The following is a 26,315-nucleotide window of genomic DNA, read 5'->3' on the forward strand; positions in this document are numbered from 1 at the left end:
TTATATTTTATATAGTTAATATAGCATATATTTAATAATATATATTACATAAAATCTACAAATAATATATATTGAAGATATGTTATATTTATTAAACTCTAATATACAGAATGTACATATTTAAGCTCTAAGATTATATATATATATATATATATATATATTTAAGATCTAATATATAGATAATGTATATATTTAAGACGTACTGTAATCTACAGAACATATATTTAGGATACGCAAGTCCTAACCAAATGAATCAAAACAATCAAGTCAATATGAAATGTTTTAACCTTATTCAAGTCAAAAGTTTTAATATTATCAAAACAAATCATTCTGATGGTGCTAGAACTGACATTTTTCAGAATTTTTGTTTCGCGGAAAATTTTTAAATTTTGGCTTTTGGTTCAGATTCTGAACAGGTTCACCCCTCCCCCCCATACTCTTTCCCCTTGCCCTGACCCCTGCCCCCAATCCGTACATCAGAATTTCCCACGAAAAGGAAAGTCCCCTTCCTAACCTGCCCTGGAAATTAGATTGCGGTGGAACAGAGTAAAAAATTATTGTTGCAGCTAAAGTTATTATGGTGAACGTCATTTAAAAAGAATCAGCTCTTCAGCTGGTGTAAATCAAAGCACGCTGAACAGCAGATGCAAAAGGAGGGGGTTATCACAGGTGCAACCAGCAGCTAGACATTCCATTTCCACTTGTGAAAATCGCTCCCCTAAATCATGTTCATCGATCCACAGACCGGGAAGATGCCTTTTTTAAGTTTGCCTTTTTTTTTTTTTTTTTTTTAAAGCAACCAGCCTCTTGGACAGAGACAAAATCCATTTAACAACCACACATCTGTGTGAAATGTTCTGTACCTGCCGTTGTTACAATTAACTCCCAAGAACCACAAAAGACGGCAGAGTTAAATCTCTCTCTCCTCTCTGCTACCACGACCGGGCCAAATCGTCAGCTGCGTGTAAATTGACATAGTTCCACTGACTTCCATGGGAAAAAAGACTTGTGTCAGCTAAAAAACTGGCCCGGTTCCTGAGAGGGCATAGAAGGAACTGCTAATGGTCTGATGCATGGACAGAAGGATGAGTCCCGGGGAAGGAGCAAATTTCACATCAGCTCTCCCGCTGCCTTTCCATTTCACACTCCGACACAGAAATATTCCCCCCTCGCCCTGAGCCAGATGTTCCAAGACACCCCTGGAGGACAGAGCGACGGGGAGCATAAATCATTTTAAAAACAGCCCTCTAACGCCACCCTCCCCCCCTCCAACTTCATAGACCCATAGCTTCAAAGGGCAGAAGGGACCATTATGATCAACTGCTCTGACCTGCGGGATAACGCAGGCTTGAAAAAATCCCCCTAATAATTCCTAGAGCAGAGCTTTTAGAAAAACATCAGATCTTGTTTGAAAAATTGTCAGTGATGGAAAATCTGCCACCACCCATGGTCAGTTGTCCCATTGGTCCCTCCCTATTAAAAATGTACATCTTATTTCCAGTCTGAATTTGTCTAGTTTCCACTTCCAGCCTTTGTCTGCTAGATCCTTTCAGCCTGTGGTCCATAGACCCATGGGGGCCTGCAGACTACGTCTAAGATTTCCAAAGGGGTCCACAGCTCCTTTCAAAATGTTTAGGGGGTCCACAAATGAAAAAAGGTTGAAAACCTCTGTGCTAGATCGATGAGCCCATTAGGAAATGTGTTTTCCCCTGCTGGTACTTCTAGACTGGGATCAAGTCACCCCTTAACCGTCTCTTGGTTAAGGCTCCACCTTGCGTCTATCCTGACAGATATTCCTATGACCGAGGACTTTCTGAATGTGATCTTCTCTAGAGCTGGGAGCAAAACAGCTTGTCTGGTTCTTCTGATAAACGAGGGGGGAAATCATTTTTAGTGAAAAACAATTTTTTGGGGGGGCGACATTTTCCTTGCACCCAAAAGTTGAAATTGTTTTTGATTCGGTTCGAAGGAAATGCCTCGCGTCAATGCTGAGCGTTTGTAAAAACATATGGTGATTTCTAAAGGAAGAGTTGCTTTCAATCGGAAAATCCATAGGGGCCACATTGACCCATTGACGGCCCATTGACACCAGCTGGGGGTCTGGCCCCATGGGCTCAATGGAACTACAGCCCATTGAAACCAGCTGGGGATCTGGTCCCATGGGCTCAGTGGAACTATGGCCCATTGACACCAAATGGGGGGCTGGCCCCATTGACCCCTATAGAGCTACGGCTGATTGACCCTGGCTGGGGAATCTGGTCTTCTAATGCTTAAATCTTCAAAGCACTGAATGATCTTTGCCTGATTCACGAGCTAGTGGGGTCACATTTCCCAGCTCGCCAGTGATAATTTCACCCCTGCTGAGGGAAAAATAAACATTGTTATAAGCTGCCCTGAATTCTCTTGAGACTCTCGTGGTAACTAGCTAGTGACTGTGCTCTGACGCTTATTAGATCCTGCTTTGGACTATCACATGGAATAAAGAATCACTGAGATTGGATTCGGGGCTCCGTTGGGCCAGGCGCTGCCCAGATACAAAGTCACCGAGATTGGGGCGCCGTCGCGCCGGGCGCTGCCCAGACACAAATGCAAAGTAAGAAAAATGTTGCTTAAGAACTTATTAGAGTTTGATTTTAGGATATTTAAAAGCAATTAAGCATCACACCTACTACTTAATTCAATAATAATACAAATGAATAATAAAGTGCATTGAATAATATTAGTAAGTACTGAGAACATAAATAAAATGATTAGCAATGACGTCTAATTTGTATTACCAATAACAGTTTAATAATAGAAATAATTAAACACTAGTTTAAATACTAAATTATATAAAGCTGTTATTGGTAATATAAAACAATAATAGTAACAAGGAATCATAAGTAATTATGTATTGCCTGTATTATCAGTTGAAATGAAATAATAAATTCTATAAAATAATGATTGGTCATATAAAACATTTAATATAAATAAACTGTCTTTGAAATTGGTCTAATTGAACTTATGGCCGTGAAATAGGGACATTCAAATAATCGATACCAAAGCAATTACAATCATTTGACTTATAGTGCTATAGATGAATTCTGAAAATATCATGGGCGGCTGGAGTAGGGTGAGCAGATGTCCTGATTTTACAGGGACAGTCCCGATATTCGGGGCTTTGTCTTGCATAGACGTCTATTTCCCCCCCCCCCCCTCCAGTCCTGATTTTCCACACTTACTATCTGGTCACCCTAGGCCAGAGTAACCAGCGAAGATGTATTGGAGATGATTGAGACTCAGGAAAGCAAGCCAGGGATCTTAGGAAAAGAAAGATTTGATTTGCTGGGGACATTTTAAGAGGTTCGGTGGGTAACGCACATTTACAGACACCAGAAATCGAAGGCAGAAGAACACGAGGCAGAAAAAGACCTTGGATTAACGATGTGGTGTCCTGGATAGGTCAAAAGGACGATTCATCCCCAAAGAGATGAGCAGAGGATGGTACAAAACCAATCCTCCCATGGCCACAAACCTCCAGTAATGGAGATGCCAGATAAGAAGAATAGAAAACAATGATAGCGAGGAATCATGTCAGTATGTATTGCCTGGATTACTGATAATAATTTAATCATAATATAATGACATGATATATTAAAGTAAATAGTAAATTATATCACTATCCTCATCACCAAGGATGGATTGCTAGAATTATCATCAACAATCCTTTCATATTTCTCTCTGTGTGAGGCGATTATTTATTACCATCACTAACCATGAGCAGCTATTAGCCAGCACTGTTCCTGCAAGCAATGTCTACCTGTTCTTTTGGCTCGGCGTCCCCTCTGTCTCTCTTGCTCTGTGCCTGTGGTCCAATGTTTCTGCCTCCCAAGGATTGCGGTGCTTTGTTCTATCTCCAATTTTTGGGCGCAGTACAAGGGTTTTGGGGGGCAATTTTCTGCTAAACAGGGCAGAACAGAGGATCTAACGGTCCCGTCTGGCCTTTGACTCTATAGCCCAGATATTCAAATGGATTCAGTTGCTTAACTCCCATAGAACTGGGTAAATTGGCTGTTGCTGCACTGGCATTGAGGGGGCCAAGGGAGTTAGGCACCTAAACAGCTGTGAGGATCTGGGCCTATGAAACAATGAAATTATTACTAGCCACTATAAGCCATGATTTATAATTATTACAGTTAACAATCATAAGCAATTTTAGTCTTTGACTAAACAAAATAAGCTATTTTTTGAGTATTAGCATGAGCAATATTAAACTGTTATTCATTCATATCATCATCAATGTATAAATATGTGTTAACTAATCATTGACTATTAACTAAATATTAATGTGTTTTACGTTATTGTACATTCATATTTTATGATCTATCAGAGCCTATTTATTAATTATTGACTATTTATTATTAACAAAGCTAAGATACAGTTTAGTAATGTTCTTACTAACAATCAAATTATTATAGATTAATATTTTATGAACAATTGGTCCATTTATTATTATTAACTAATTATTAACAATGTTAAACTAGAATTAATTAATATGATTAATAATATTCCATTATTATGGAGTAATATTTTATGAATTATCAGTGGTTATTTATTATTACTACTTAATTATTATTATAAACTATTAATTTATTATTAACAAGTATAAGATATAATTTATTAATATTACTAGCCATCTTAAATACTTATAGATTAATATTCTATGACCTACAATTGCCTGTTACTAATTATTAATTATTATTATGAGTTACTTATTAATTTATCATTAACAAATTTAAGCTATAATTTCTTACTTATGATCGGTTCTTATGTATTAATATTTTACCTGCCATCAAAGGCTATTTATTCTAACAACCATAAACCACTATTTGTTAATATAGTTTCTAGCCATCTAGATATTATTTATGAGTATTATTGCTAAGAAACATAAGCTAATTATTTATCAAGCATAATATTTTTTCTAACCATCTTAAATTATATATTGATGTTATTACTAAACACCACAAGATAAATATTTATTGTAATTCATTATTATTTCCACTACCAATTAGCATAGGCTACTATTTTTATTAAGATGATCAAACATTCTGAAATATCATTTATCAATTAAAATCTTGAAGTACAATAAATCAATTTTTTCCCTAGACAAATGGGCTATTATTTATTGGTACTGTTCCAATCTTATATTATTATTTATTCAACATTATTGACAACCATCACAGACATTTCTTCTTCTATAATTATTATTAAATATCTAAAGTGATAATTGATAATAATCAAGAATACTAAGCTATTATTAATTATTAATAATAGTTCTATGCTGTTAACACATATGAATAAATATATTATATCTTACTCCTGTTATTATTAACAATCTGTCTATTACTTATTAACATTATTTATCAACCATCATGGGATATTATTTGTTATTACCAAGTATATTATATTAATCATCATTCTAGATTAGTAATAATAATAATTACTTATTAATCATATTAGAATAGTAGAATAATATAATAATAATATATTAATGAACAATTAATACTTCATCATTCTAGTGTATTAATAATTAATATTGTTAACAATTCTAGCTTATTTATTAATATTAACATTACTGTGATATTTAATATAAATAGCAATCATTCTAGATTAATCATCATTCTGATGATCAACTATGCTAATGATTAATTATTTCTAATTAATTAATTAATTAGTCCAATTATAATTCTTATTAACAATTCTAGGCTCTTGATTAATTAATAATTATGAAGCCTAGTCTAACTATACTGATTCTTATTAACAATTCTAGGCTATTAATTAATTAATTACTTGTTACAAATGCTTGTCTAACACTAGTAATTCCTACTAACAATTCAAGACAATTAATTACTGCCATGAATTCTAGTCTAATAATAATGCTAATAATTCTTATTAACAATTGGAGGCTATTTATTATTCATATTATAAGTTGTGTGGTGTTTATTAGTTAGTATTATTAGTCTAATAAGAACCATCACTATTATGAACAATTCTAGGTTATTTAATATGATTAATATTAACTTTCTCCCCTAGGTTTTATTATGCTATCATTATTACAAATTATAGGTCTTTATTATTATCCATATACATTTCTCAGGGGTTTATTATTTGTTATTAATACTCGACTGATGGGATATCACAATTATTAGCATTCACAGAGTTTATTAACATTATTAATTACCTATATGAATGTTGCAGACTGTTCTGCTTTATTATATTGTTAACAACATCAGGTTATTATTCATCAGTATTATGAACAATTCTAGGCTGCGACGTATTATTATGTATTAAGGTTCCCCGCTGTAGATTATTCCCGTTTACTCACAGTTCATGGCGAGTCTTTGCGCTTATCATTAGCCGGTCCGATTCATTCTTTCTTCCCTTCGGTACCAACAATCCTAAGCCCGTTTATCTAGCCACAGCGTACCAAGTGCGGACTGGTCATCGGTCCCGCTCTGCGTCCCCACCTCTGATCGACTCCGCTGCTCATCGCGGACATCAACCTTGTCCCCTAGCCGTGTCCCGACGGGCCCACCTCCTGCCTCTATTTCTACTTCGATCCAGCCCCCCAAAATCTCAGCGCCACTCCTTCTCCCGGGCTCCCCAAACCCATCCTCGCCTGCGTCTAACCTCTCCATGGCATTCGCTCCCCACGCTGGCCACCACCATCCGCCCGCGGGCGTGGCGAGCGCCGTGGCCTGTTCCCTCAGGCCCCAGATTTCGTAGCCCTCAGCTCACCCGGGTTACTTTGCTTTCAATTAGATCCTGCTGGGTTTACAAGACCGCCCGCCCCCCCCTTCTCCTTTGCCAAGTTTACAAGCCCCGGGGTCCCGGCCCCCACACGAGCCGACGGCCCTGCTGAAATCAGAGTTTTATTACCTCCGCGCGGCTCCGATTTGTTCAACCTCCGACGGGAGAAGGCGAAACGGCCGATTGAGCTGTGAAATTGGGTGTTGTTTTCTAAAGAGTCCCGGCTCCCAGCCCTCCCCAGCTCTAACCACTAGACCCCACCCCCCTCCCAGAGCCCAGGAGAGAACCTGGGTTCTATTGCCAGCTCTAGGAGGGGAGCAGGGACTAGTGGTTAGAGCAAAGGATCACATACCTTTTAATCCTTCCCTACAGCATTAGACAACGTCACTGCTTTCTCATCTTCACCCCAGCTCCCGTCCCTGCTGCTCGGAGCGCGGCTACCAAAGTTCCCACTGCATCACCCCGTCTAGTCCTTTTATTTCCTTCAGCCGTGAATATCTTCTCCCTTCCCACCCTGCCCGCTAGCCCCACATCTCTGGGTCCTACCCACCCGAACCCACAATCCCCCCAGCCGCCAGCCAGAGAAATGGCCTCTTCCCAGAGAGATCAGAGCCCGGCCCCACCCAGGGGGCCAATGAGACCAGTGGGGGTCCCACGCGTGAGATGCCCCATCCTGCCCTCCTTGGCAGGGTTGAGGCCTCTAGAAACCGCTCCAGCGGGGTGCCCGGCACTTGTCTCCCCGCCGCCGGGGCGCCCAGCGATGCGCTGAGCGGCCACAGGGCTCGATGCCAGGCAGGATGATGCCCATGCGTGGCGGTGCCGTGACGCCGAGATGTGCCCTGGCCCATGCTCTGTTACCATGGAAATACCGACCATCTTGGGACAAAGAGGGGCTCTGAGCCTGTTACGGCCAATACCCCAGTATTGATCCGATCACCCAGAGCCCGCTACAGCCAATACCCCAGTATTGATCCGATCACCCTGTGCCTGCTACAGCCAATACCCCAGTATTGATCCGATCACCCTGATCCCACCACAGCCAATACCCCAGTATTGATCCGATCACCCTGTGCCTGCTACAGCCAATACCCCAGTATTGATCCGATCACCCTGTGCCTGCTACAGCCAATACCCCAGTATTGATCCGATCACCCAGAGCCCGCTACAGCCAATACCCCAGTATTGATCCGATCACCCTGATCCCACCACAGCCAATACCCCAGTATTGATCCGATCACCCAGAGCCCGCTACAGCCAATACCCCAGTATTGATCCGATCACCCTGATCCCACCACAGCCAATACCCCAGTATTGATCCGATCACCCTGTGCCTGCTACAGCCAATACCCCAGTATTGATCCGATCACCCTGTGCCTGCTACAGCCAATACCCCAGTATTGATCCGATCACCCAGAGCCCGCTACAGCCAATACCCCAGTATTGATCCGATCACCCAGAGCCCGCTACAGCCAATACCCCAGTATTGATCCGATCACCCTGATCCCACCACAGCCAATACCCCAGTATTGATCCGATCACCCTGAGCCCACCACAGCCAATACCCCAGTATTGATCCGATCACCCTGTGCCTGCTACAGCCAATACCCCAGTATTGATCCTATCACCCTGAGCCCACTACAGCCAATACCCCAGTATTGATCTGATCACCTTGAGTAAGTTGCAGTTAACACCCCAATACAGGAACTAACATCCTCAGCCGGCTACAGCTAATATCAAACTACTGATACACACTGAGCCCCTGGGATAGGGCAGAGAATGGGGGACGCTGGCCTGGGAGGGAATGGGGGCAAAGCCCCTGTCATGGGGAGAGAATGGGGGGGCCACAGAGCCTGTGGCACAGGGGGAGCTTGTGGGGGGTGCAGAGAAGTTCGTCAAATGCAGGGGACATGAGGGTGGCACGCAAGGGGGCTGGAGGGTTCATGGAGCTGGGGGGGGAGGGTGAAACGAGCCCAGCCAACAAGCAACAAAGTGTGCAAGTCTCAAGTGCTAAAATATGAACTAAGTGTTGCTGCCCCCCACCCCCGGCAGCTGACAGAGACACCACAGGGTGGGGTTGTACTGTGCCCACCAGCACGTGGTGCTTGCTTTCTTTCTTTCTTTCTTTCTTTCTTTCTTTCTTTCTTATCCATTTCCCACTTATTTTTCTTTCTCATTCATGATTTTCTATTTTTCATTCTCTCTTTTCCCCTCCCCCACTTTTCTGTTTTCATACCTTCTTTCTTTCTTTCTTTCTTTCTTTCTTTCTTTCCTGTTTCATTCTTTCGTTCACGCTCATCTCTCGTTCACTCTTTCATTTACTCCCTTGCATCTTTTTTTTTCAATTTTTATTCCATCTTCCTTTGGTCATTTGTTCTTTCTGTCTCTTTTTCCTTCATTCTTTTCTGATTTTCATTATTCTCCAGCTAATGGCTTCACATTTTTCTTTTTCATTCATTCGTTCTATATTTCTTTTCAATTCAGTTTTATTCACTCTCTTTTGCTTTCATTCTGTCCTTTCTATTTTCAATATTTCTCTCCTTTTTGTTCATCCATTTTTCATTCATTCTTTTCTATTTTTCATTCTTTTACATTCATTCTCTAGTTTTTCATTCTTTATCTTTGCTATTTTTATTAGTTCTTTTTTCTTTCATTCATTCATTCACTCTTTCATTATTTCATTTCTGTTTTCAATTATTTCTCTCTTTTTCATTCATTTTCTTTTTCATTCACTCTTGTCCGTTTTTCATTTTCTCTTTTTCATTCATTCTCTATTCTCTAGTTAGTTTTCTCAGTTTTCTTTTTAATTCACTCTCTATACTTCTTTTCAGGTTTTCATTAATTCTTTTTTCTTTCATTCATTCACTTTTCCTTTCATTCTTTCTTTTCTACTTTTGATTCTCTCTTTTTCATTACTCCCTTTTCTTTTTTATTCATTCCTATTGTTCCTTCTCTCTCTCATTCGTTGCTCTTCAAATACTTTCTTTTTCTCCCTCCATTCCCTAGTTAATGTCTTCATTTTCCTTTTTCCATTCTTATTTTAAAATTCATTCTCATTTTTCATTCATTTTCGCTTTTTCATTCATTCACTCAGCTATTTTTCATTTCAATCTCTCTCAATCCTGCCTTCCTAGTTTCATACAGTCTTTTCACTTGTTCATTCTTCATTCACTTTTGTCTAATTACTTTCTTTATTCTCTCTTTCCTGTTTTTCACTCTCTTTTTACCATTATTCTTTCTTTCTTCCCCCCCCCCCCCCCCGTATTTTCACTAGTTTCACGTCTTTCCTCGTTTACTCATTCATTCTCTCTCTCATTCACAGCACACATTTCCGAGGCAAACCCACCTCCATTTCTCCTTCGTCCTTCACTCCGTACCCACCCAGAGCCCATCGCCCCAAGCAGCCAGCCCTGAACCACGTGTTTGGGTTTCTGGATCTGATGCTCCCATCCCCCACCCCAATTATGGGACCCAGGAGTCCTAGTCAGTATTGGGGGAGACACACTGGGAGGTGTGGAATTCGGGGATTACGTGGCACATGGAGCCCCAACTCTTGGATGCCCCGCCACCCTGCACCCCAAAACCAGAAAGGCCATTAAAACCATTCACTCCTGGGGTGATCACAGCACCCCCACACAGCCGCCCCTAGACACGCTTCTAGAGGGAGTAGAGAAGTGGGGCACTAGGGAAAAGGGGTACTGTCACCAATACCCCACGCCAACACAGAGAATTGGGGTATGGGCATAATGAGGCATCCTCCCAGAGACCCCCCCCAAAACCCCTCATTACCCCACAGCCTTGGAGGAAACACAGAGTTGGGGGGCAGGATAAGAAATAAGGTGCACCAGCCTATAGCTGCCCTCCATGTTCCCCACTCAGGGAACCAATGGGGCAAGCTCATGGAGCCAGGGTGTGTGTTAAATGTGGGGCTGCAACTGAAAGGGAAGTAGGGTCTAGTGGTTAGAGCTGGGGGGGGTTGGGAGCCAGGACTCCTGGGTTCTCTCCCCAGTCCCCACACACTCAGTCAGGGACTCAGACTCACACACACGTCTTGCTAGGGACCCAGACAGGCACCTCTTAGAGCCCACTCAGGTTTGGGGTGCACAGGGGGGAGCTCGACAAACCGATACAGCCGGGACAGACCCCGGAGTTGCTCAGACTCACCGTGCCGCAGGGGAGCCGGTTCCCCCTGAAAGACGATCCAGACACCCCCCTGATTCTCCGAGAAGGGGAGAGGAACTCTGAGCTGGGGGCTCTTCTTGAAGCCCCATGTGGGCCCCCCCCCCAATCCTGGGAGGAGGCGGGGGATGGGGTGGGCCGAAGGAGGGGGTCATCTGGCTTTCCTCATTGAGCCCCCCCAGCCCAACCCAGCTGCCGAGACCACGGAGCTCCAGAGGGGCTGGGGAGGGGTCCGGGTGTGTGGGCTGGAAAAATGGGGGGGCGGGGAGAGGGAGTGAAGGAAGAAATCAGCAGAGAGGATCTGGACCAACCCTTGGGTCATGGCTGGGTTCAGATCTTCCCCTCTGGGGGGGTCCCACCTGGCCCCGGAGCAGGGCAGTGGCTGGCTCAGGGGGGCACTAGGGGTTGAGGGATCTGGTTTTATTCCCAGCTGCCCCACTTCTGTAAAGTGGGGAGAATGAATCTCCCGGGGTCTAGTTTGACTGGGAGCCCCGTAGAGCGAGGGCTGTCTCTCGCTGTGGGGCTGTGCAACGCCTGGCACAATGGGGAGCTCGACTGCCCCCCACAACTCTGCCGGTGCCCCTCAATCCCGACCCACAGCTCCCAGCTAGACCAGCCCTGGGTGCCTCCCCCACCTCTGCCGGTGCCCCTCACTCCCAACCCGCAGCCCCCCACCCCAGTTCCCAGCTGGCTCTTGCTGTCTCTCTCTTGATGAAAGCAGCCATCAATCTCGATGCTGGTTTTATGAGCCCCTCTGCCCTCCCCCCGGGTTGCCCATTAGGATCAAAGGTTAATTAATATGAAGCAGACCGTGTCCAGAGTTATTCTGACCCCCGCCAGGGCAGGTGGGCCCAGCCCTGACACACAAGCTGCTATGAAAGACCAACAGGGCCCCGGCACTGCCGAGGGGTTGGGGCCTGGGAGGGCCGACAGGGCTGGGGGGTGGGGGGACACAGCAGCTATTTGGGAATCAGACAGGCGCGGGGAGGCGAAGGCAGATGAGATTAACCCCAAATCAGAGATGCCTGTTGCTCTAAATTTCTCTGATTTCACACACCCAGCACAGAGACCACGGGCCCTGTGGGGCAGGATGTGGGGGCTGGTTCTATGGGGACTCCTGGCCCAGGGCAGAGATGCAGCAGGTGGGGCACAGAGACTGGTTCTATGGGGATCCCTGGCCCAGGGCAGAGATGCAGCACCTCTGGGGTGGGGTACAGAGACTGGTTCTATGGGGATCCCTGGCCCAGGGCAGAGATGCAGCACCTCTGGGGTGGGGCACAGAAGGTGGTTATGTGGGGACCCCTGACCCAGGGCAGAGATGCAGCACCTCTGGGGTGGGGCACAGAGACTGGTTCTATGGGGATCCCTGGCCCAGGGCAGAGATGCAGCCCCTCTGGGGTGGGGCACAGAGGCTGGTTCTATGGGGACCCATGCCCAGGTCGGGGGGAGGGTCGCTCTGGGCATACGACTGGCCAGACCATTGTGATGTCGGGGCTGGGCGCGCAAGGCGATTGGCTGCGAGCCGGGCGTGGCAGGGCGACGCAAGGTCGCCCCCCTGTGGCAGGCCATGGCCTGGGTGGTGTGGCTGGTGCTGGGGGCGCTGGGGGTCCGGGGCTGCCTGCGCTGCGACCCCGGCTCTGTGCGGCTGCTACAGGAGCTGAAGGGTCCCTACCTGGGCCGGCAGCTGCAGGGGGACCGGGACCTGCGGGAGCGGCTGTCAGCTTTGCTGGATCGCAGCCTCCAGGGGCTGGCGGAGCTGCCCATCGGGCCCCACAGCTACATGGGGGTCATCGGTGCGTGGGGGGGAAGGGGGATTGGGGATGTCGGGGGGGACACAGCAATCCCAGAGAGTTGGGTCTTATCCCCTTTGCTGGGCCGCCCCCCCCCCCCCGCCCGCTAACACTGCCCCCCCACCCCCAGATGAGAAGACGATGGGCGAAGCTGCCGCCCACTTCAGACGGGCCGTGACCCGAATCATGGAGAACGACTTCAAAGGTACCAGCCCCAGGGTGCCCCCGACTCCTGACCCACAGTCCCCTGCCAGCCCCAGCCCTGCCCCCCCCCCCAGCTCTGCCAGTGCCCCTCACTCCCGACCCCCAGCCGGCCCCAGCCCTGCCCCCCCCAGCTCTGCCGGTGCCCCTCACTCCTGACCCACAGCCCCCTGCCGGCCCCAGCCCCCCCTTCTAATTGCCCCTGAAGCAGCGCCCTCTGCTGGCTGCTTTGCAGCTGGATTAAGCCTTCGAGGGCTGGATGGCTCCAAAACCCTTCGAACCCTGACCAGCTTCGACGACATGGGTCGATTCTAGGGGATTCTTTCCGGGTGTGGGGGGGGGGGTTGTTTGCTCTCAATGTGGGGTGGCTAGATGGGGGGGAGGGGCTCAGCTTTGGTATGGGGGATGTGCCTCCAGTTTGGGGTTAAATGCCTGTGTTGCCTCTTGAACCTAATGACGGGGGGCGCTGAGCTGCGGGGCTGAGGGGTGGGGCTGAGGTGGCTTAGGGCTGTGGGCGTGGCTAGGTGGGATGCCCCGCCCACAGGGCTACCCAGCTGTGAGGGGCGGCGGGCACTGTCCTCTGTGGTGTTCACAGCACCCCGGGCTGCTCTGCAGATGGGCAGCTCTTCAACGAGGTGATGTGGAGCCTCCAGGAGCTGAGGGAGACCTTTGGAAAACTCATGGCCCAGTTCCAGAAAGAGGGTGAGTGCAGGAGCTTCTCACTCCCAACCCGCAGCCCCCCTGCTGGCCCAGCCCTGGGCTCCCCCCAGCTTTGCCGGTGCCCCTCGCTTCTGACCCGCAGCCCCCTGTTCCCCAGAGGGCTGGGAGGTGGGTGAGCCCCATTTCTGACCCTCCTTCCTTCCTTCTTGTTTTGCAGTGTATTGCCCGAACAAGTGTGGTGAGTGGGTGCCGGGTGGGGATGTGGAGGGGAGGGGGCAGCTCCTGGGGCGTGCTTCCAGGGACCCCATCTCAGATCCCCTAGGGGGGTGTGAGGTATCTCCGTGCTGGGGGACCTGTCTTTCACTGCACCCCAACCTGATGTGGATCCCACCCGGTCAGGGCCTTCCTCCTCCCCGGATACCCACAGTGGATGCGGGTGTCTGGCCCCTGAACCAGCTCCATGCTCCAAAGGCTGGGTCCAACCCCCCAGTAAGTCAGGGTCTGACCCTCGGGGATCCCCTGCCCCAGTCTTCCCCTCTGGGGAGCCTTCCCCCCACCCTGCTACTGGGGCGCTGATTCCCCACCCCCCCCCCAGGCTCTGACCCCCGCCTCTCCCCAGGGCGGATGGTTCACCAGTTCATCGACTGTCGGGCCTGCGGCTCCCAACTGTACTCCTGCAACCGGGACCTTCGCTGTGGGGGTGAGCCGGGGGGGAGGGGAGGGGAGGGCTGGACGGACAGATGGAGGGATGGAGGAGTCAGACGACGGGGGGCTGCAGATGTGGAGGGAGGGGCCAGGTGGGGGAACAGTTGGGGGGGGTCTACAGGCCTCCAGCCCATGAGGGAGTTTCACCTCCAAGCTCCAGGGTCCGGCTGCTCCTGCAGGGTCAGGAATATCCACCCCACAGCCCAGTGGTGCCCAAGCTTTTGGCGTGAAAGCCCCACTGGTTAACACTAGCTAAAACACGCACACACACCCCTCACCGGCCATACACACACAGAGCCCCACAAACACACAGACTGATAACACCAGCAGCACGTTACCTAATAAGAACCATCAAGGACTCTCACCTGAGTAAGAAGCGAAGCCGTCCCCAGCGCAGCCGCCACCGCCCGCCCCAGGTGGCCCCGCTTCTTCCCGTCCCTCGTGGAGTGAGGGTCATAGAGGGGGCCCTGGCGGGCTGGCTGAGGCTGCTTCCTGCAGCCAGGTGCCCGGCCAGTGCGGGGCTGGGGGGGCTAAATGGCCACACTGTTACTGAACCCTCACGGACCCCCCGGAATCTTTGGTACCCCCCCAGGTTGGGAACCATTGCCACAGCCCACCATGGCCAGTGCATTGTGGGTAATGAGAGGGGTCTTTGTAGCTAACTTTGGACACTGTCAGAAGCTGGGGTGGATGGAGGAGGGGTGAGCGGGGTACCAGGATGGATGGGCCCATGGTTCTGATCGGAGGGGGGGGGGGCGGGACCAGGGTGGTTGGGCCCATTACTCTGATCGGGGGGAGGAGGGACCAGGGTGGATGGGCCCATGGTTCTGATCAGGGTGGTTGGGGGGTGAGGGACCAGGGTGGTTGGGCCCATGGCTCTGATCGGGGGAGGGGGGGGGAGAGGGTACCAGGGTGGTTGGGCCCATTACTCTGATCGGGGGGGGGGGGGAGGGACCAGGGTGGATGGGCCCATGGCTCTGATCTGGGGGGAGGGTACCAGGGTGGTTGGGCCCATTACTCTGATCGGGACGGGGGAGGGACCAGGGTGGTTGGGCCCATGGCTCTGATCTGGGGGGAGGGTACCAGGGTGGTTGGGCCCATTGCTCTGATCGGGGGGGGAGGGACCAGGGTGGTTGGGCCCATTACTCTGATGGGGGGAGGGACCAGGGTGCATGGGCCCATGGCTCTGATCTGTGGGGAGGGTACCAGGGTGGATGGGCCCATGGCTCTGATCTGGGGGGGAGGGTACCAGGGTGGTTGGGCCCATTGCTCTGATCTGGGGGGAGGGTACCAGGGTGGTTGGGCCCATGGCTCTGATCTGGGGGGAGGGTACCAGGGTGGATGGACCCATTGCTCTGACCTGGGGGGCAGTACAGGGGTGGACAGCCCAGCGGGGGGAGGGAAGGGGGGGCTGGGCTCTGATCTCTGGGTCTCTGGCAGAGCGGCGGCTGCAGGTCCAGCAGGATGACGACCTGATCCTGGACTGCGCCTTGACCTGGCACCGCGCCAGCTACGGTGCCAAGAGCTACAGCTTCTACCGGGTACGGTGCCCCTCGCCCCCGACCCGCAGCCCCTGGGCCCCCCGCTCTGGCGCCCCCCTTGACCCCTTTGTCTCTCCGCCCCAGACGCTGGGGGGCTCGGAGCAGCTCATGGTGACGGGCCCCGACGCCTTCCTGGTGAAGAAGGCGGTGAGCGCCAACGACTCGGGGCGCTATCGCTGTGAGATGCTGAACCCCCAGGGCTGGGTCTGCTCCAAGCTGGGCTTCCAGGTGACAGGTCAGGTGGAAAGAACCCAGGCGTCCGGGCTCCCAGCCCCCGTCCCCCTTCCCCTAACGCCCGTCCCTTGCCCTTGCAGTGACCCCCCTGCCGGGGAACAGCACCCCATCGCCAGCTCCGCTCCTGCTGGGGCCCCTCACGCTGCCCCCACCATCGCAGGGCCCCACCCCCGCGGGGCAGCCGGGAGACTGGACCGTCTGGGTCATCATCGGGAGCAGCGCCGGCCTCGTCGTGCTGCTCATCGGGGGCTGGTGAGTTGGACGCCGGGGTTCCCCCCCCCCCCATGTCCCCATCCCCTGGGGGGGGGCTGCAGCGGGCGGGGCAGCGAGGCCCTTGCTGGGGTGGGAGCAGGTGCTGGGGGCAGGTGCTGGCTCTGGTTCACGCGCCCCTGTCCGCCCCCTGCAACAACTCCCCCAGCCCCTCCCCCACCCCACCCCACTTCCCCCCAGCCTCCCTCCCCCCACCCGCTCAGCCCCGCTCCCCCTCCCTTGCAGCGCCTGGTTCTATCGCCGCCAGCGGGAGGCGCCGGCCGACGGTGGAGGCCAGGAGAGACTGCTGAAGACGTGACCCCCCCCCGCCTCGGGAGTCCCCCCAGCCCCTCCCCCCGTTCCTCCAGCCTCCAGAGGCGACGGGGTGGGGCCGGGTGCTGGCCCCCCCCCCCCCCACTAGTGTTAAACAGAGTTTTATTGCCAATGCACTGTCGTCTCGGACGCCTGGGTTCTGTGCCGGGCTCGGGGAGGGGAGTGGGGTCTAGTGGTTGGGGGGGGGGGCTGGGAGCCAGGACGCCTGGGTTCTATTCCTAATTCGCCATACCTCAGTTCCCCTCCCTGTGGACCCCCCGCCCCGTAGCTGACCCCCCCCCCCCCCAACGCCCCACAAAAGTTAAACACTGCAGAGGCAGCCAGTGCGCTGGGAAGTGGCTTTATTGTGTGGGGGAGCAGCTTGGCAGCACTTGGGGGAGGGGCGTCCCTGATGAACTGGGGGGGTAGATATAAGTGGGGGTTTCTACTTACCCCCCCCCACTGCAGATCAGGGTTCATGGGATGCAAGGGGAAAAGGCATCAAGCCAGAGCCCGCACTGCCCCTTGGGGGGACCTCCAGTGTGGGGGCAGAGTGATGTACCTGGGGGGAACTCTCCCACTCTGGGGAGCAGACAGGGGTTGAGCGCTGATGCTGTGATCTTCCCCACAGCAGTGGCCCGAGGGGGCCTGTTCCAAGGGCTGTGAACTTTCCCACAGCAGTGCCCTAATTGTTTTTGATGAGCCAGTTTCCCAGTCAGTTCAAATTTCTCAGTAGCCTTTGGCCACTATCAGCTCCCCCCCCACTAACTCAGCCCCCTTAGGGAGATGACCCCCCTTATTTATCAGACAGAGCACAGTGATCAGCAGGGGTGGAGGGGCTGGTTGTAAAGTGGGGGGGGGGCAGGAGCTGAAGGGCAGTCTGGATGTGAGGAAGGGGGGCTGAAGCACTCCTGGAGGGGGGCATGGGAGTGAAAAGGGCCAGGGGGGTGAAATCTTGATTCACGCTTGGGGGGAGAGGGCTTCTCAGGTGGGGGAGAGGATGGGGTGCACATGGAGTGGGTTTGGAATGTGGGGGCTCTGCTTGCAACAAGATATAATGGAGGGAGGCAGGTGGAGGATAAGGGGCTGAAAGGGTTAACTGTGGGCTGAGGGCATGAGGCAGCCCCCAATAAAACACTAGGCTCAGAGATGGTACAATCCAACCAAGATGGCGTCTGCAGTCCCCATGTCCCCTCCCCCCTGCCAGTAAAACATTCAATGTTTTTTTAAAATGGTGTGATCTGTCCAAGATGGCATCTAGGGCTGGCCTCCCCCATCCCAACCCAACTGGGTCCAAAGATGGTACAAGCCAACTAAGATGGCTTCCATGTCCTTCCCTCTGGTCAATATGGCCTGGGAGTCAGAGGTGGTTTGGCCAAAACACAATGACATCCCGGAGGAGGAGTTGCCTCCCCTGCCTATGAAACACTTGAATACAAATAAATGCGGCGTCCCAAATAAAGACGCCATTTGGACTTCGCATCATCCCAAGCACCAATGACTGGACCCATCCAAGATGGTACTTGGAGCTGACATGACACACGTCAGGGGTCTGATCCATTTAAGATGGTGGTGGAAGCTTGGCATCCCCCCACCAAACAATGGTTTAACCCATTCAAGATGGCAGCTGCTGTTCATGTGACCCTGAACATCTATGGTATGATTTATCTAAGATGGAAGCCACCTACCGCATCACCCTGAACACCAACACTTTGATCCTCCCAAGATCCCCTTGGGGCTGACAACCCAAACAGCAATGGTTTCACCCATCCAAGATAGCATCTGGAGTTGGCATCACCCCAAGCAATGGTTTCATCCATCCAATATGGCATCGAGTTGGCTCCACCAATAAATGGTGGCATCCAGAACTGAGGTCGATCCTAAGCAATGGTTTCACTGATCGAAGATGGCATCCGGAGTTGACATCATTCCAAACAATCCACTCAAGATGGCACTCAGAGTTAGTTTTCCCCATACAAGATGGCGCCCAGAGTTGGTTTCATCTATCCAAAATGGCGCCTAGAATTGATGTCACTGCAAACTATGGTTTCGCTCATCCAAGTTGATGTCCAAAGTGGACATCACCCCAAAAAATCCACCCAAGATGGCACCCAGAGTTGAGGTCACCCATCCAATATGGCGCCCGGAGTTGACATCACCCCGAGCAATGGTTCCATCTATTCAAGATGGCTCCCGGAGTTGAAGTCACCCATTGAAGATGGCGCCTGGAGTTGACATCACCCTGAGCAATGGTTCCATCCATTCAAGATGGTGCCCGGAGTGGAGGTCACCCATTCAAGATGGCGCCTGGAGTTGACATCACCCTGAGCAATGGTTCCATCCATTCAAGATGGCGCCCGGAGTTGAGGTCACCCATTCAAGATGGTGCCCGGGCTTGCCGTCACCCCAAGCAATGGTTCCACCCATCCAAGATGGTGCCTGTGTTGACGTGACTGGTTGGCATCTCTGGGGTGGCGGTGGGGGGCTCCCCATGGCTAGGCTGGGCCGGAGTGGGGGAGCCCCGCACCCCCTACCACTGCTCCACCATCAGGTCGATCATGTGGTTGACGCTCAGGTCAGGTGAGTCAAAGAAGTCAGTGGAGAAGATGCTGCCCCCGCCGGGGGTGCCAGGCCCCAGCCCCGAGGCCGGGCCAGCCGTCAAGGCTTCCAGCCAATCGACGGGGTCGAAGGTGGGCCGGGGACCGGGCGACGGGGACCCCTCTGGGGACTCTGGGGAGAAGACCCCGCGCAGACAGTCTGAGGGGGACGAGGAGGAGGAGGAAGGAGGGGTGAGGAAGTCGTAGTGGCCGGGGAAATCCAAGATGGCCGCTGGCAGTGGGGCCACCTGGCTGCTGCAACGGGGCTTCTTGCAGGGTGCCCCCTGCTGGCCGAGGGGTGAGGGGGGACGGCACGGCTCTGCGGGGGGCAGCAAAGGGGCATCCGCTGGGAGCAGGTCACCTGGAGAGGGGGTGGTGGGGTTAGAGGGATGTGGGATGCTGAATGGTGCCCCCCTACAGTATGGTGCCCCTGGCCGAGCCCCCCCCCATCCCTCTCCCTGTGACACGGCACCCCCCCCCCGAGTCCTGTCCCCCTCCCCGCTGTACGGTGCCCCCCAACTGAGCCCCCGCCCCCTCCCTACTTCCTGTGGCATGGTGCCTCTGGGCGAGCCCCCTGCCCCACGGCACTCCCTACACCACATGGGGGCAGTGGGGTGAGTGCCAAGGGCGAGGGGGATCTGGCTCTCACCTGGGCATGCCAGCGGCTCCTCCAGGATTTCCTCGATCGACTGACTCGGGACCAGCTGTGGATGGGGAGGGAGAAAGGAAGTGAAGGGCAGAGACAAGGACCCCTCTTCTGGTGCTGGGATGCGACTGTCTCTGGGGTGGGGTGCAGGGGCTGGGTATACAGGGTCTGCTCATGTGGTGCTGGGATGCGATCCCCTCTAGGGTGGGGCATGGGGGCTGGGACTCCTTGCTTGGCACTGGGACACTGCACCTCTGGGGCTGGGTGCAGGTGCTGGCTACAGGGGGACCCCCCCCCCTCAGTACCTGGGCTTTCTGGATGGCCTCCTGCAACTCCTCCTCCAGGGAGCGGGGGGCCGGGGCTGGGCTGGCCGTGATCTGCAGGGGCAACTCTAGGTCCTCCCCAATTGGCTCACACGAGGGGGGGCAGAAAACCTGAGGAAGGGGAGGGACATGAGGGTAAATCTGGGGTCCACCCAGCTCATCCCCTGCTCCCCCCCCCCACAGATCTCTGGCCCGCCCTCCTTGCCATGGTCCCGCCTCCTTTCAAATGCTCCACCCCCTCAGCCTGCACCCGCCTCCTCCTCGCTTGCCTTGGCTCCGCCCCTCCCTCTCCATGCTCCGCCCACTCATATTACGTATGACCACGCCCACTGCCATGCCCCTCCCATTTGACGCATGCCCCGCCCTGACAATGCCCTTCGCATTTTGCATTTGCCCTGCCTCTCATTTGGCACAGCACCCCTGCCCCTTCCCAGCTTGGCACTGTCCCACCCCCCCAACCCGCAGCACACATGTCCCACCCACTGATCATGCTCCGCCCCCCAACACACAGGCCACGCCCCCTTGGCACACAGGCCACGCCCCCAGCTCTCACCAGGAGCCCCTCTCTCGCGGGCGCGGTGCCCTCGGCTGTCTCCCCGGCGGGGAGCTGGGGGCCGTGGCCAGGTGGGGGTGAGGGGGGTGGGGGCTCCCCCTCCAGGCGGCCCCGCCGGCGCTTGCGCAGCTGTAGCTCCTCCCGCAGGTCGTCAGCCTCCCGCTGCTCCCGCCGCAGCTCCCAGGTCAGGCTGTCGATGAGCCGCTGCTTCTCCTGCAGCGCCCGCTCGGCGGGGGGTAGCGCCGGGGGGGGCACGCCGGAGAGCGGAGGGGGTGGCCCCGGGGCCACCCGGACCTGGAAGGGCTTCAGCCGCTCCAGCAGGGCCGGCTTGGTACCCGAGACTGGCAGGCCGCGCTGGCGCAGCTGCTGGCGGAGCTCCGACACCTGGGGGGTGGGGGGGGGGGAATTAGCAGAGGGGGGCTTCAGTCCGGCCGGGGCAGGACCCAGAACACACACTCATCCCATCCCCCCCAAGCTGGGAGGTGTGCGTGAACCCCCTGTTGGGAGATGCTCCCCACCTGGCTGAAATTCAGGGGCAGGGCCCTGAACTGGGCCCCCAAATCATCCCCCCAGGCTATTTTTACCCCTTCCATATGAGCCCCACTTTGCAGAGAATGGGGGAGCACTGGGGCAGCGCAGTCCCCCCAGTCAGGGCCCCCAAGGGCTGGTGGGGGAGGTGGGAGAAGGATCAGGATCCCCCCAAGATCCCCCCCCCCACACACACACACACATACTCACTGTCAGGTCGTCCAGATTGGCCGGCAGCAGCTCAGGCTTGGGGGGCACAGGAGGGGCGGGGGGCGTGGGAGGAGCCGTCAAGGGGAGTGGGGGGGCCGTGAAGCTGATCACCGGATCTGGGGAGATACTGGGGGGGGGGACAGAAAGGGGAGTTAGAGGGGGCAGACTCGGCGGGGGAGAGATTGAGGGGAAACCTGACAGTGGGGGGGGGCTGCACCTTGGTGCTCAGGGGGTACAGGGCTGGCACACGCCGTGGGGGGGGGGGTTGGGGTACCTGGCGCTCAGGGGGTGCAGGGCCGGCAGACACAGCGCTGGGGGAGGTCCCGGGGGGGCCGGCGGCTGCTGCTGCTGCAGGATCTGGAGCTGGAGGAACAGTTGCTGTTGCTGGAGCAGGCGGGCGTAGGCGGCGTCCAACGGGGCCGGGGCCCGGGGAGGCCGGGCCGTGGGGGGAACGTACTGATGGTACTTCAGCTTCCTTACCTTGGGCTTGGGGTCCTTCGCCTTCTTGGGGCGCGGGGGAGCCTGGGGAAGGAGGGAGAACCTGGCTGTGACCCCCCCCAAGTGGGGACTCTCCTCCCCGACCCCTGCTGGGACCCCCCACCTCCATCCCCCCTCCCCACCGCCCCCGCTGGGACCCCCAATTCCATCCCACTCCCTGGATGGGATACCCCAACACCACTGCACCGCCCCACCGCCCAACTCGAGCCCCCATAAAATCCCCCCTGCTCGGACCCTGGTTGCCTGCCTAATCCTGCCGGGGACCTGCCCAATTCTCCTGGATTCGCCCTCCTGAGCCCCTTCCCCTTTTGGCCCAAGAGTCATCCTCACCCCCATCCCCTGGCCCTGTCCCAGCCTGGCACCTACCTTGGGCAGCGAGGCCGGGGCCTTAGCCGGGGGGCCGCCCCCAGGAGGTTGGGAAATGGGGTCTGGGGCAGGTGCCGCGGGGGGCTGGGACCCCAGGATCGACGGCGGCTCTGGCTGCAAGGAGAGGGGCCCAGAAAGGCCAGGGAGTCACAGAGCTGGGGAGAGAACCCAGGAGTCCGGGCTCCCAGTTCACTCCCTCCCCCGCCCCCATTAGACCATGCTGGAATCCGTGCAGTACCTGCAGTGGCAAAAGCCAGACACCAGATGGCAGCAGAGACCCAGGCCACCTGTTAAATCCTCCCCAACTGTACAGGTGACCCCCACGCCCCACCTGCAGCCCCCCCCTGGGCTCGGCTCCATGCGTCTCACCTGGAAAGCAGCCCCTGAGGATGAGGCGGGGGATGGGTTGCCGAGGGTCCCCCCTGGGGAGTGGGCGAAGCGTGGGGAAGACGAGGATGAGGATGATGAAGAGCTGCTGAGATCCTCCTCGAAGGGGAAGGTCTCAGGGGCAGCTGGGGCTGGATCAGCTGAGAGGGGAGGGGGTGGGGGGGAATGAGAGAGACCATGAAAATCCCATCCGCCCGCCTGAGCCAGCCAGTCCCCTGCCCTGGGGCCGGATCGGAGCCGGGTCCCCCTAGAGGGGAGAGTCCCCGCGTCCTGGCTCCCAGCCCCCCCCCCCCCCCCACTCTATTCACTAGACCTCACTCCCCGCCCAGAGCCGGGGAGAGAACCCAGGAGTCCTGTGCCTCCCATACCCTTCACAGCATCTTTGAGGCCGGTGTCCAGGGGCAGGATGTTTTTCGTCACGAGTTCCAGTGGCCCCGGCCGTTGCAGGAGTTTCTCTTTCAGCTCCTCGGCCAGACGCGTCTTCTTCGCTTTCCGCTCTGAGGGGTCCCCCCCCGACTCTGCTGAGAGGGCACTGGGTGAGTGGGGGGAGCCCAAATACCAGGCACTGATTTGTGCCAGTCATGGGACCCAGGAGAAGGAACCAGGGACCCAGGTATCCGGGGAAGTGAGCCATGGATGGGCTGGACCAAAAGATTGGGGACCCAGGCGACCTGGTGGGGGTAGTGGGCTGGGGCGAGAGGTCAGGAACCAAGGCATCCTGGCAGCTGGGGACCCAGGCATCCGGACGGCACCTACCGTCTGTGAACTGGTCCTTGGCAACTCCTGCTTTGTGGGTTCTTGTCTGGACCTTCAGCTTCAGGGTCTCGTCGGCCTGTGTGTGTGTGGGCAGGGGGTGTCAGATTAGCAGGAGCAGCAAAAGGGAAGGCAGCCGGGACTTCTAGGGGGAGAGTTGGCCAGGAGCACTGATTAGCAGAGGGGGAGTGTGGCTTAGTGGTTAGAGCAGAGGGGCTGGAAGTCAGGACTCCTGGGTCCTCTCTCCTGCAAGTCCCTTCCCCTTTCTGTGACTCAGTTTCCCCCTCTGCCCAAGGGGGAGTTTGACCCCTGTCCACTTGAATGCATCTCCAGCACTCTGAGCCCCTCCAGTGGGTGGGGTAGCTTCATTTGCATATTCCATTACCCAGGCTGCCGTGCAGCAGCAACATAGCCACCCTGCCCTGCCCCTGCTTCCATTTGCTCACCCGGCTCTGCTCTGGGGTCCTCTTCACATCCAGGTAGGTCGTGGGGGGCTTGGTCAGAGCTGTGGGGAGAGACAGGAAGGTTAGAGCCCTTCACTGTCTGCAGGAGAGGGGTCCCCAGAAGCCAAGGCGGCTGGGATGGGGGGGCGGTTCTCAATTACAGACATGCTGTATTTTTTACCCACTGATTCCTGCTCCTCCACTGTGGCCCCAGGACTGCCCCCCTGCTATCCTAGCCCCTCCCCCAGGAAGCCTCTCCCCAGTGGACCCATTCCTTAACAGCCCCCCTTGGCCCCTCCCCCTCCCAGCCCTTAGCCTTTGGTCCCACCCCCATTTTGGCCCCTCCCAGTTGGCCCCACTCACGTGTCAGGAGATGCTGCTCCTGCGATCTGCGATGCTGCATCCTCAGCTGCAGCACTGGGGGGGAGGAGACACAGTCAGGGGGGGCCGGGACCCCCCACGTGGGGGAGGGTACAGCCACTAGCCCCGCCCCCTAGGGTATCCCCTCCTGCAATCCTGGCCCCCCGCCCCCCAGCCAGCCAGCCCCCAGCTCTGCCGCTCCTGACTCTCAGTCCCAACCCAGGATGGATGATGTGGGGGTTGGGGGGGAATGAGGGGCCCCGGGGAGGGGCATGGGATTGGGGTGCGGGGGGGGTGAGGGAGCAAGGGGAGGGGAGGGGTGGGGGGAGCCGAAGACAGGGTGGAGAGGGGGAGCGGCAGAGGGGGAGGGCATGGAAGGGGAGTAGGCAGAGGAGAGGGAGGGGCACAGGAGGGGGAGCGGAGCAGGCAGAGGCGGGGGGGGGGGGAGGGCGTGGCATTCCCTTCTGTGCCTGTCCCCCCCCCCCCCACCCAGCAGGTGTCTGGCGGGTGGCAGCTGGGGTGAGGGGAGCGAGAGCTATTTCGGGAGCTGGTAACATGAGACCCCCCCACACACACACACTCCCCACAGAACCACCCTCCCCCCACCCATGGAATACCCCCAGGGGCTCGGCGGGGCACCGTGCTTCACGGGGAGGGGGGGCTCCTGGGGGGTGACGTGCTGCAGACTCAAGCTCTGATCCGGGGGGAGGGGGGGGCTGCACCATCTGTTCAACAGCCAAGCAGAGAAGATTTGGGACAGGAAGTGAAGGAGAAGCTCATTTCCCAGGGCGGAGGGGATCCCAAATCCGTAACCCCCGCAGGGCTGGCTAATATCTCCTGGCTGACCAGACTCTGGGTCCCCTCCCAGGCTGATGGAGCGGGGCTGGCGGGGGGGGGAGGGCTGGGATAGAGGCTGCAGCACAGAGCTTGAGATCCCAGCTGGGCGGGGGCCCGGCTGGCAGGACGATGGGACCACTAGGCCTGTCTGCCCTGTCCCTCCCCAGCTCTTTATGGCTAAACCAGGACCATGGCTTTGCCCCTACGGGGTGGGGGCAGGGTTATTTTGGTGATGTCCAACTCGGGGTGACAGACATCCCCCCAGCTGGGGAATCACTTCAGCTCTGGGACCCAGGCATCCGGGCAGAGACGGGACCTCAGGTAGGCCAGAATGAGGTCTTGGGGACCCAGGCGTGGAGGACAGGGGATCTGCTCTCTCGGACGCCTGGGTCCCTCTCTCCCAGCCCCCCCTACTCTAACCACTAGACCCCACTCCCCTCCCAGAGCCTGGGATAGAACCCAGACATCCTGGCTCCCAGCCCCCCGATTTACCGTCCATGCCCCCCATGCCCCTGCGCTGGGGACCCCATTTCCCAGCCCCACTCACCGGATCGGAACTTGCTTCGGATCAGCATGGAGCGCTCAGAGGCCAGAAGGGTCATCGTCAGGGCTGGGGATGTCGAGCGTGACTGGGGGGGCACCTTGCCTGCTACCCAGAGCTGGGGGTGACCCCAAGACAATCCAGCAGGGAGGAGGGACAGAAGGAGAATGTGGGGTTCACAGAGGAAGCCTGTGTTTGAACAGCCCTTCTCCTGAGGGAGGGGTAACTGGAGGTCAGGAACCCTCAGAAACTGCCAGGCAGTGCTTCCCAACTCCCCACCCTCTGACCACTAGCCCCCCAGCTCCCTGCTCCAACCACGAGACGCCACTCGCCTCTCAGAGCCAGGGATAGAACCCAGGCGTCCTGGCGCCCAGCCCCCCCCCCCTGCTCTAACCATTAGACACCACTCCCCCTCCCGAGCCGGGGATAGAACCCAGGGACAGAGATTTTCCTTGCATATGGGGGTCATTTTAATTCTAGACACTTCCCCCCCCCACAGTTCCTTGCTGGGGTGGGGCAAATCTAGGAGGATGTGTGGGGAGGGCAAGGAGAAGGAGGGGGGGACCCAGGCTCCGATTTAGAGGGCTTGGGGGGGCAGGATGGCGGAGTTTAAAGG

The 26,315-nt window shown here is 54.9% G+C and overlaps 2 protein-coding genes across 3 annotated transcripts; one reads left to right on the top strand and one right to left on the bottom strand.

The window, feature by feature from the left end:
• The first annotated feature begins 12,532 nt into the window (after positions 1-12,532).
• On the top strand, positions 12,533-16,688 carry IZUMO1 (izumo sperm-oocyte fusion 1). The gene is made up of 9 exons (XM_067532738.1): positions 12,533-12,758; positions 12,886-12,960; positions 13,572-13,658; positions 13,834-13,854; positions 14,236-14,316; positions 15,762-15,862; positions 15,947-16,097; positions 16,177-16,348; positions 16,592-16,688. The coding sequence occupies exons 1-9, from the start codon at positions 12,533-12,535 to the stop codon at positions 16,662-16,664; spliced, it is 987 nt and encodes a 328-aa protein (XP_067388839.1). The 3' UTR covers positions 16,665-16,688.
• Positions 16,689-17,030: 342 nt separating this feature from the next.
• MAMSTR (MEF2 activating motif and SAP domain containing transcriptional regulator) lies at positions 17,031-25,760 on the bottom strand. Of its 2 annotated transcripts, XM_067532736.1 has the most exons (13): positions 25,706-25,760; positions 24,325-24,378; positions 23,965-24,023; positions 23,522-23,597; positions 23,134-23,283; positions 22,748-22,905; positions 22,379-22,492; positions 21,789-22,036; positions 21,515-21,641; positions 20,777-21,160; positions 20,206-20,334; positions 19,904-19,958; positions 17,031-19,615 (listed from the first exon to the last, which is right to left on the bottom strand). In XM_067532736.1, the coding sequence occupies exons 1-13, from the start codon at positions 25,758-25,760 to the stop codon at positions 19,188-19,190; spliced, it is 2,037 nt and encodes a 678-aa protein (XP_067388837.1). In that variant the 3' UTR covers positions 17,031-19,187. The 2 variants fall into 2 exon arrangements, with proteins under 2 accessions (XP_067388837.1, XP_067388838.1); XM_067532737.1 differs by lacking the exon at positions 20,777-21,160.
• Positions 25,761-26,315: the final 555 nt, after the last annotated feature.

The sequence above is a fragment of the Emydura macquarii genome, unplaced genomic scaffold (assembly GCF_026122565.2).
Source record: "Emydura macquarii macquarii isolate MOO-44397 ecotype Brisbane River unplaced genomic scaffold, CSIRO-AGI_Emac_v2 contig_3296, whole genome shotgun sequence".
NCBI lineage: Eukaryota > Metazoa > Chordata > Testudines > Chelidae > Emydura > Emydura macquarii.

What these genes read in the sequence shown, in the direction of transcription:
- IZUMO1 (XM_067532738.1), top strand. Translation starts at nt 12,533, where the DNA reads ATGGCCTGGGTGGTGTGGCTGGTGCTGGGGGCGCTGGGGGTCCGGGGC. An exon ending in CAGCTACATGGGGGTCATCG is followed by an intron (nt 12,759 to 12,885) that starts GTGCGTGGGGGG and finishes CCCCACCCCCAG; the next exon opens with ATGAGAAGACGATGGGCGAA. An exon ending in GGCCCAGTTCCAGAAAGAGG is followed by an intron (nt 13,659 to 13,833) that starts GTGAGTGCAGGA and finishes CTTGTTTTGCAG; the next exon opens with TGTATTGCCCGAACAAGTGT.
- MAMSTR (XM_067532736.1), bottom strand. Translation starts at nt 25,760, where the DNA reads ATGACCCTTCTGGCCTCTGAGCGCTCCATGCTGATCCGAAGCAAGTTC. An exon ending in GGACCCCAGAGCAGAGCCGG is followed by an intron (nt 23,598 to 23,964) that starts GTGAGCAAATGG and finishes ACACACACACAG; the next exon opens with GCCGACGAGACCCTGAAGCT. An exon ending in CCTCAAAGATGCTGTGAAGG is followed by an intron (nt 22,906 to 23,133) that starts GTATGGGAGGCA and finishes CTCCCCTCTCAG; the next exon opens with CTGATCCAGCCCCAGCTGCC.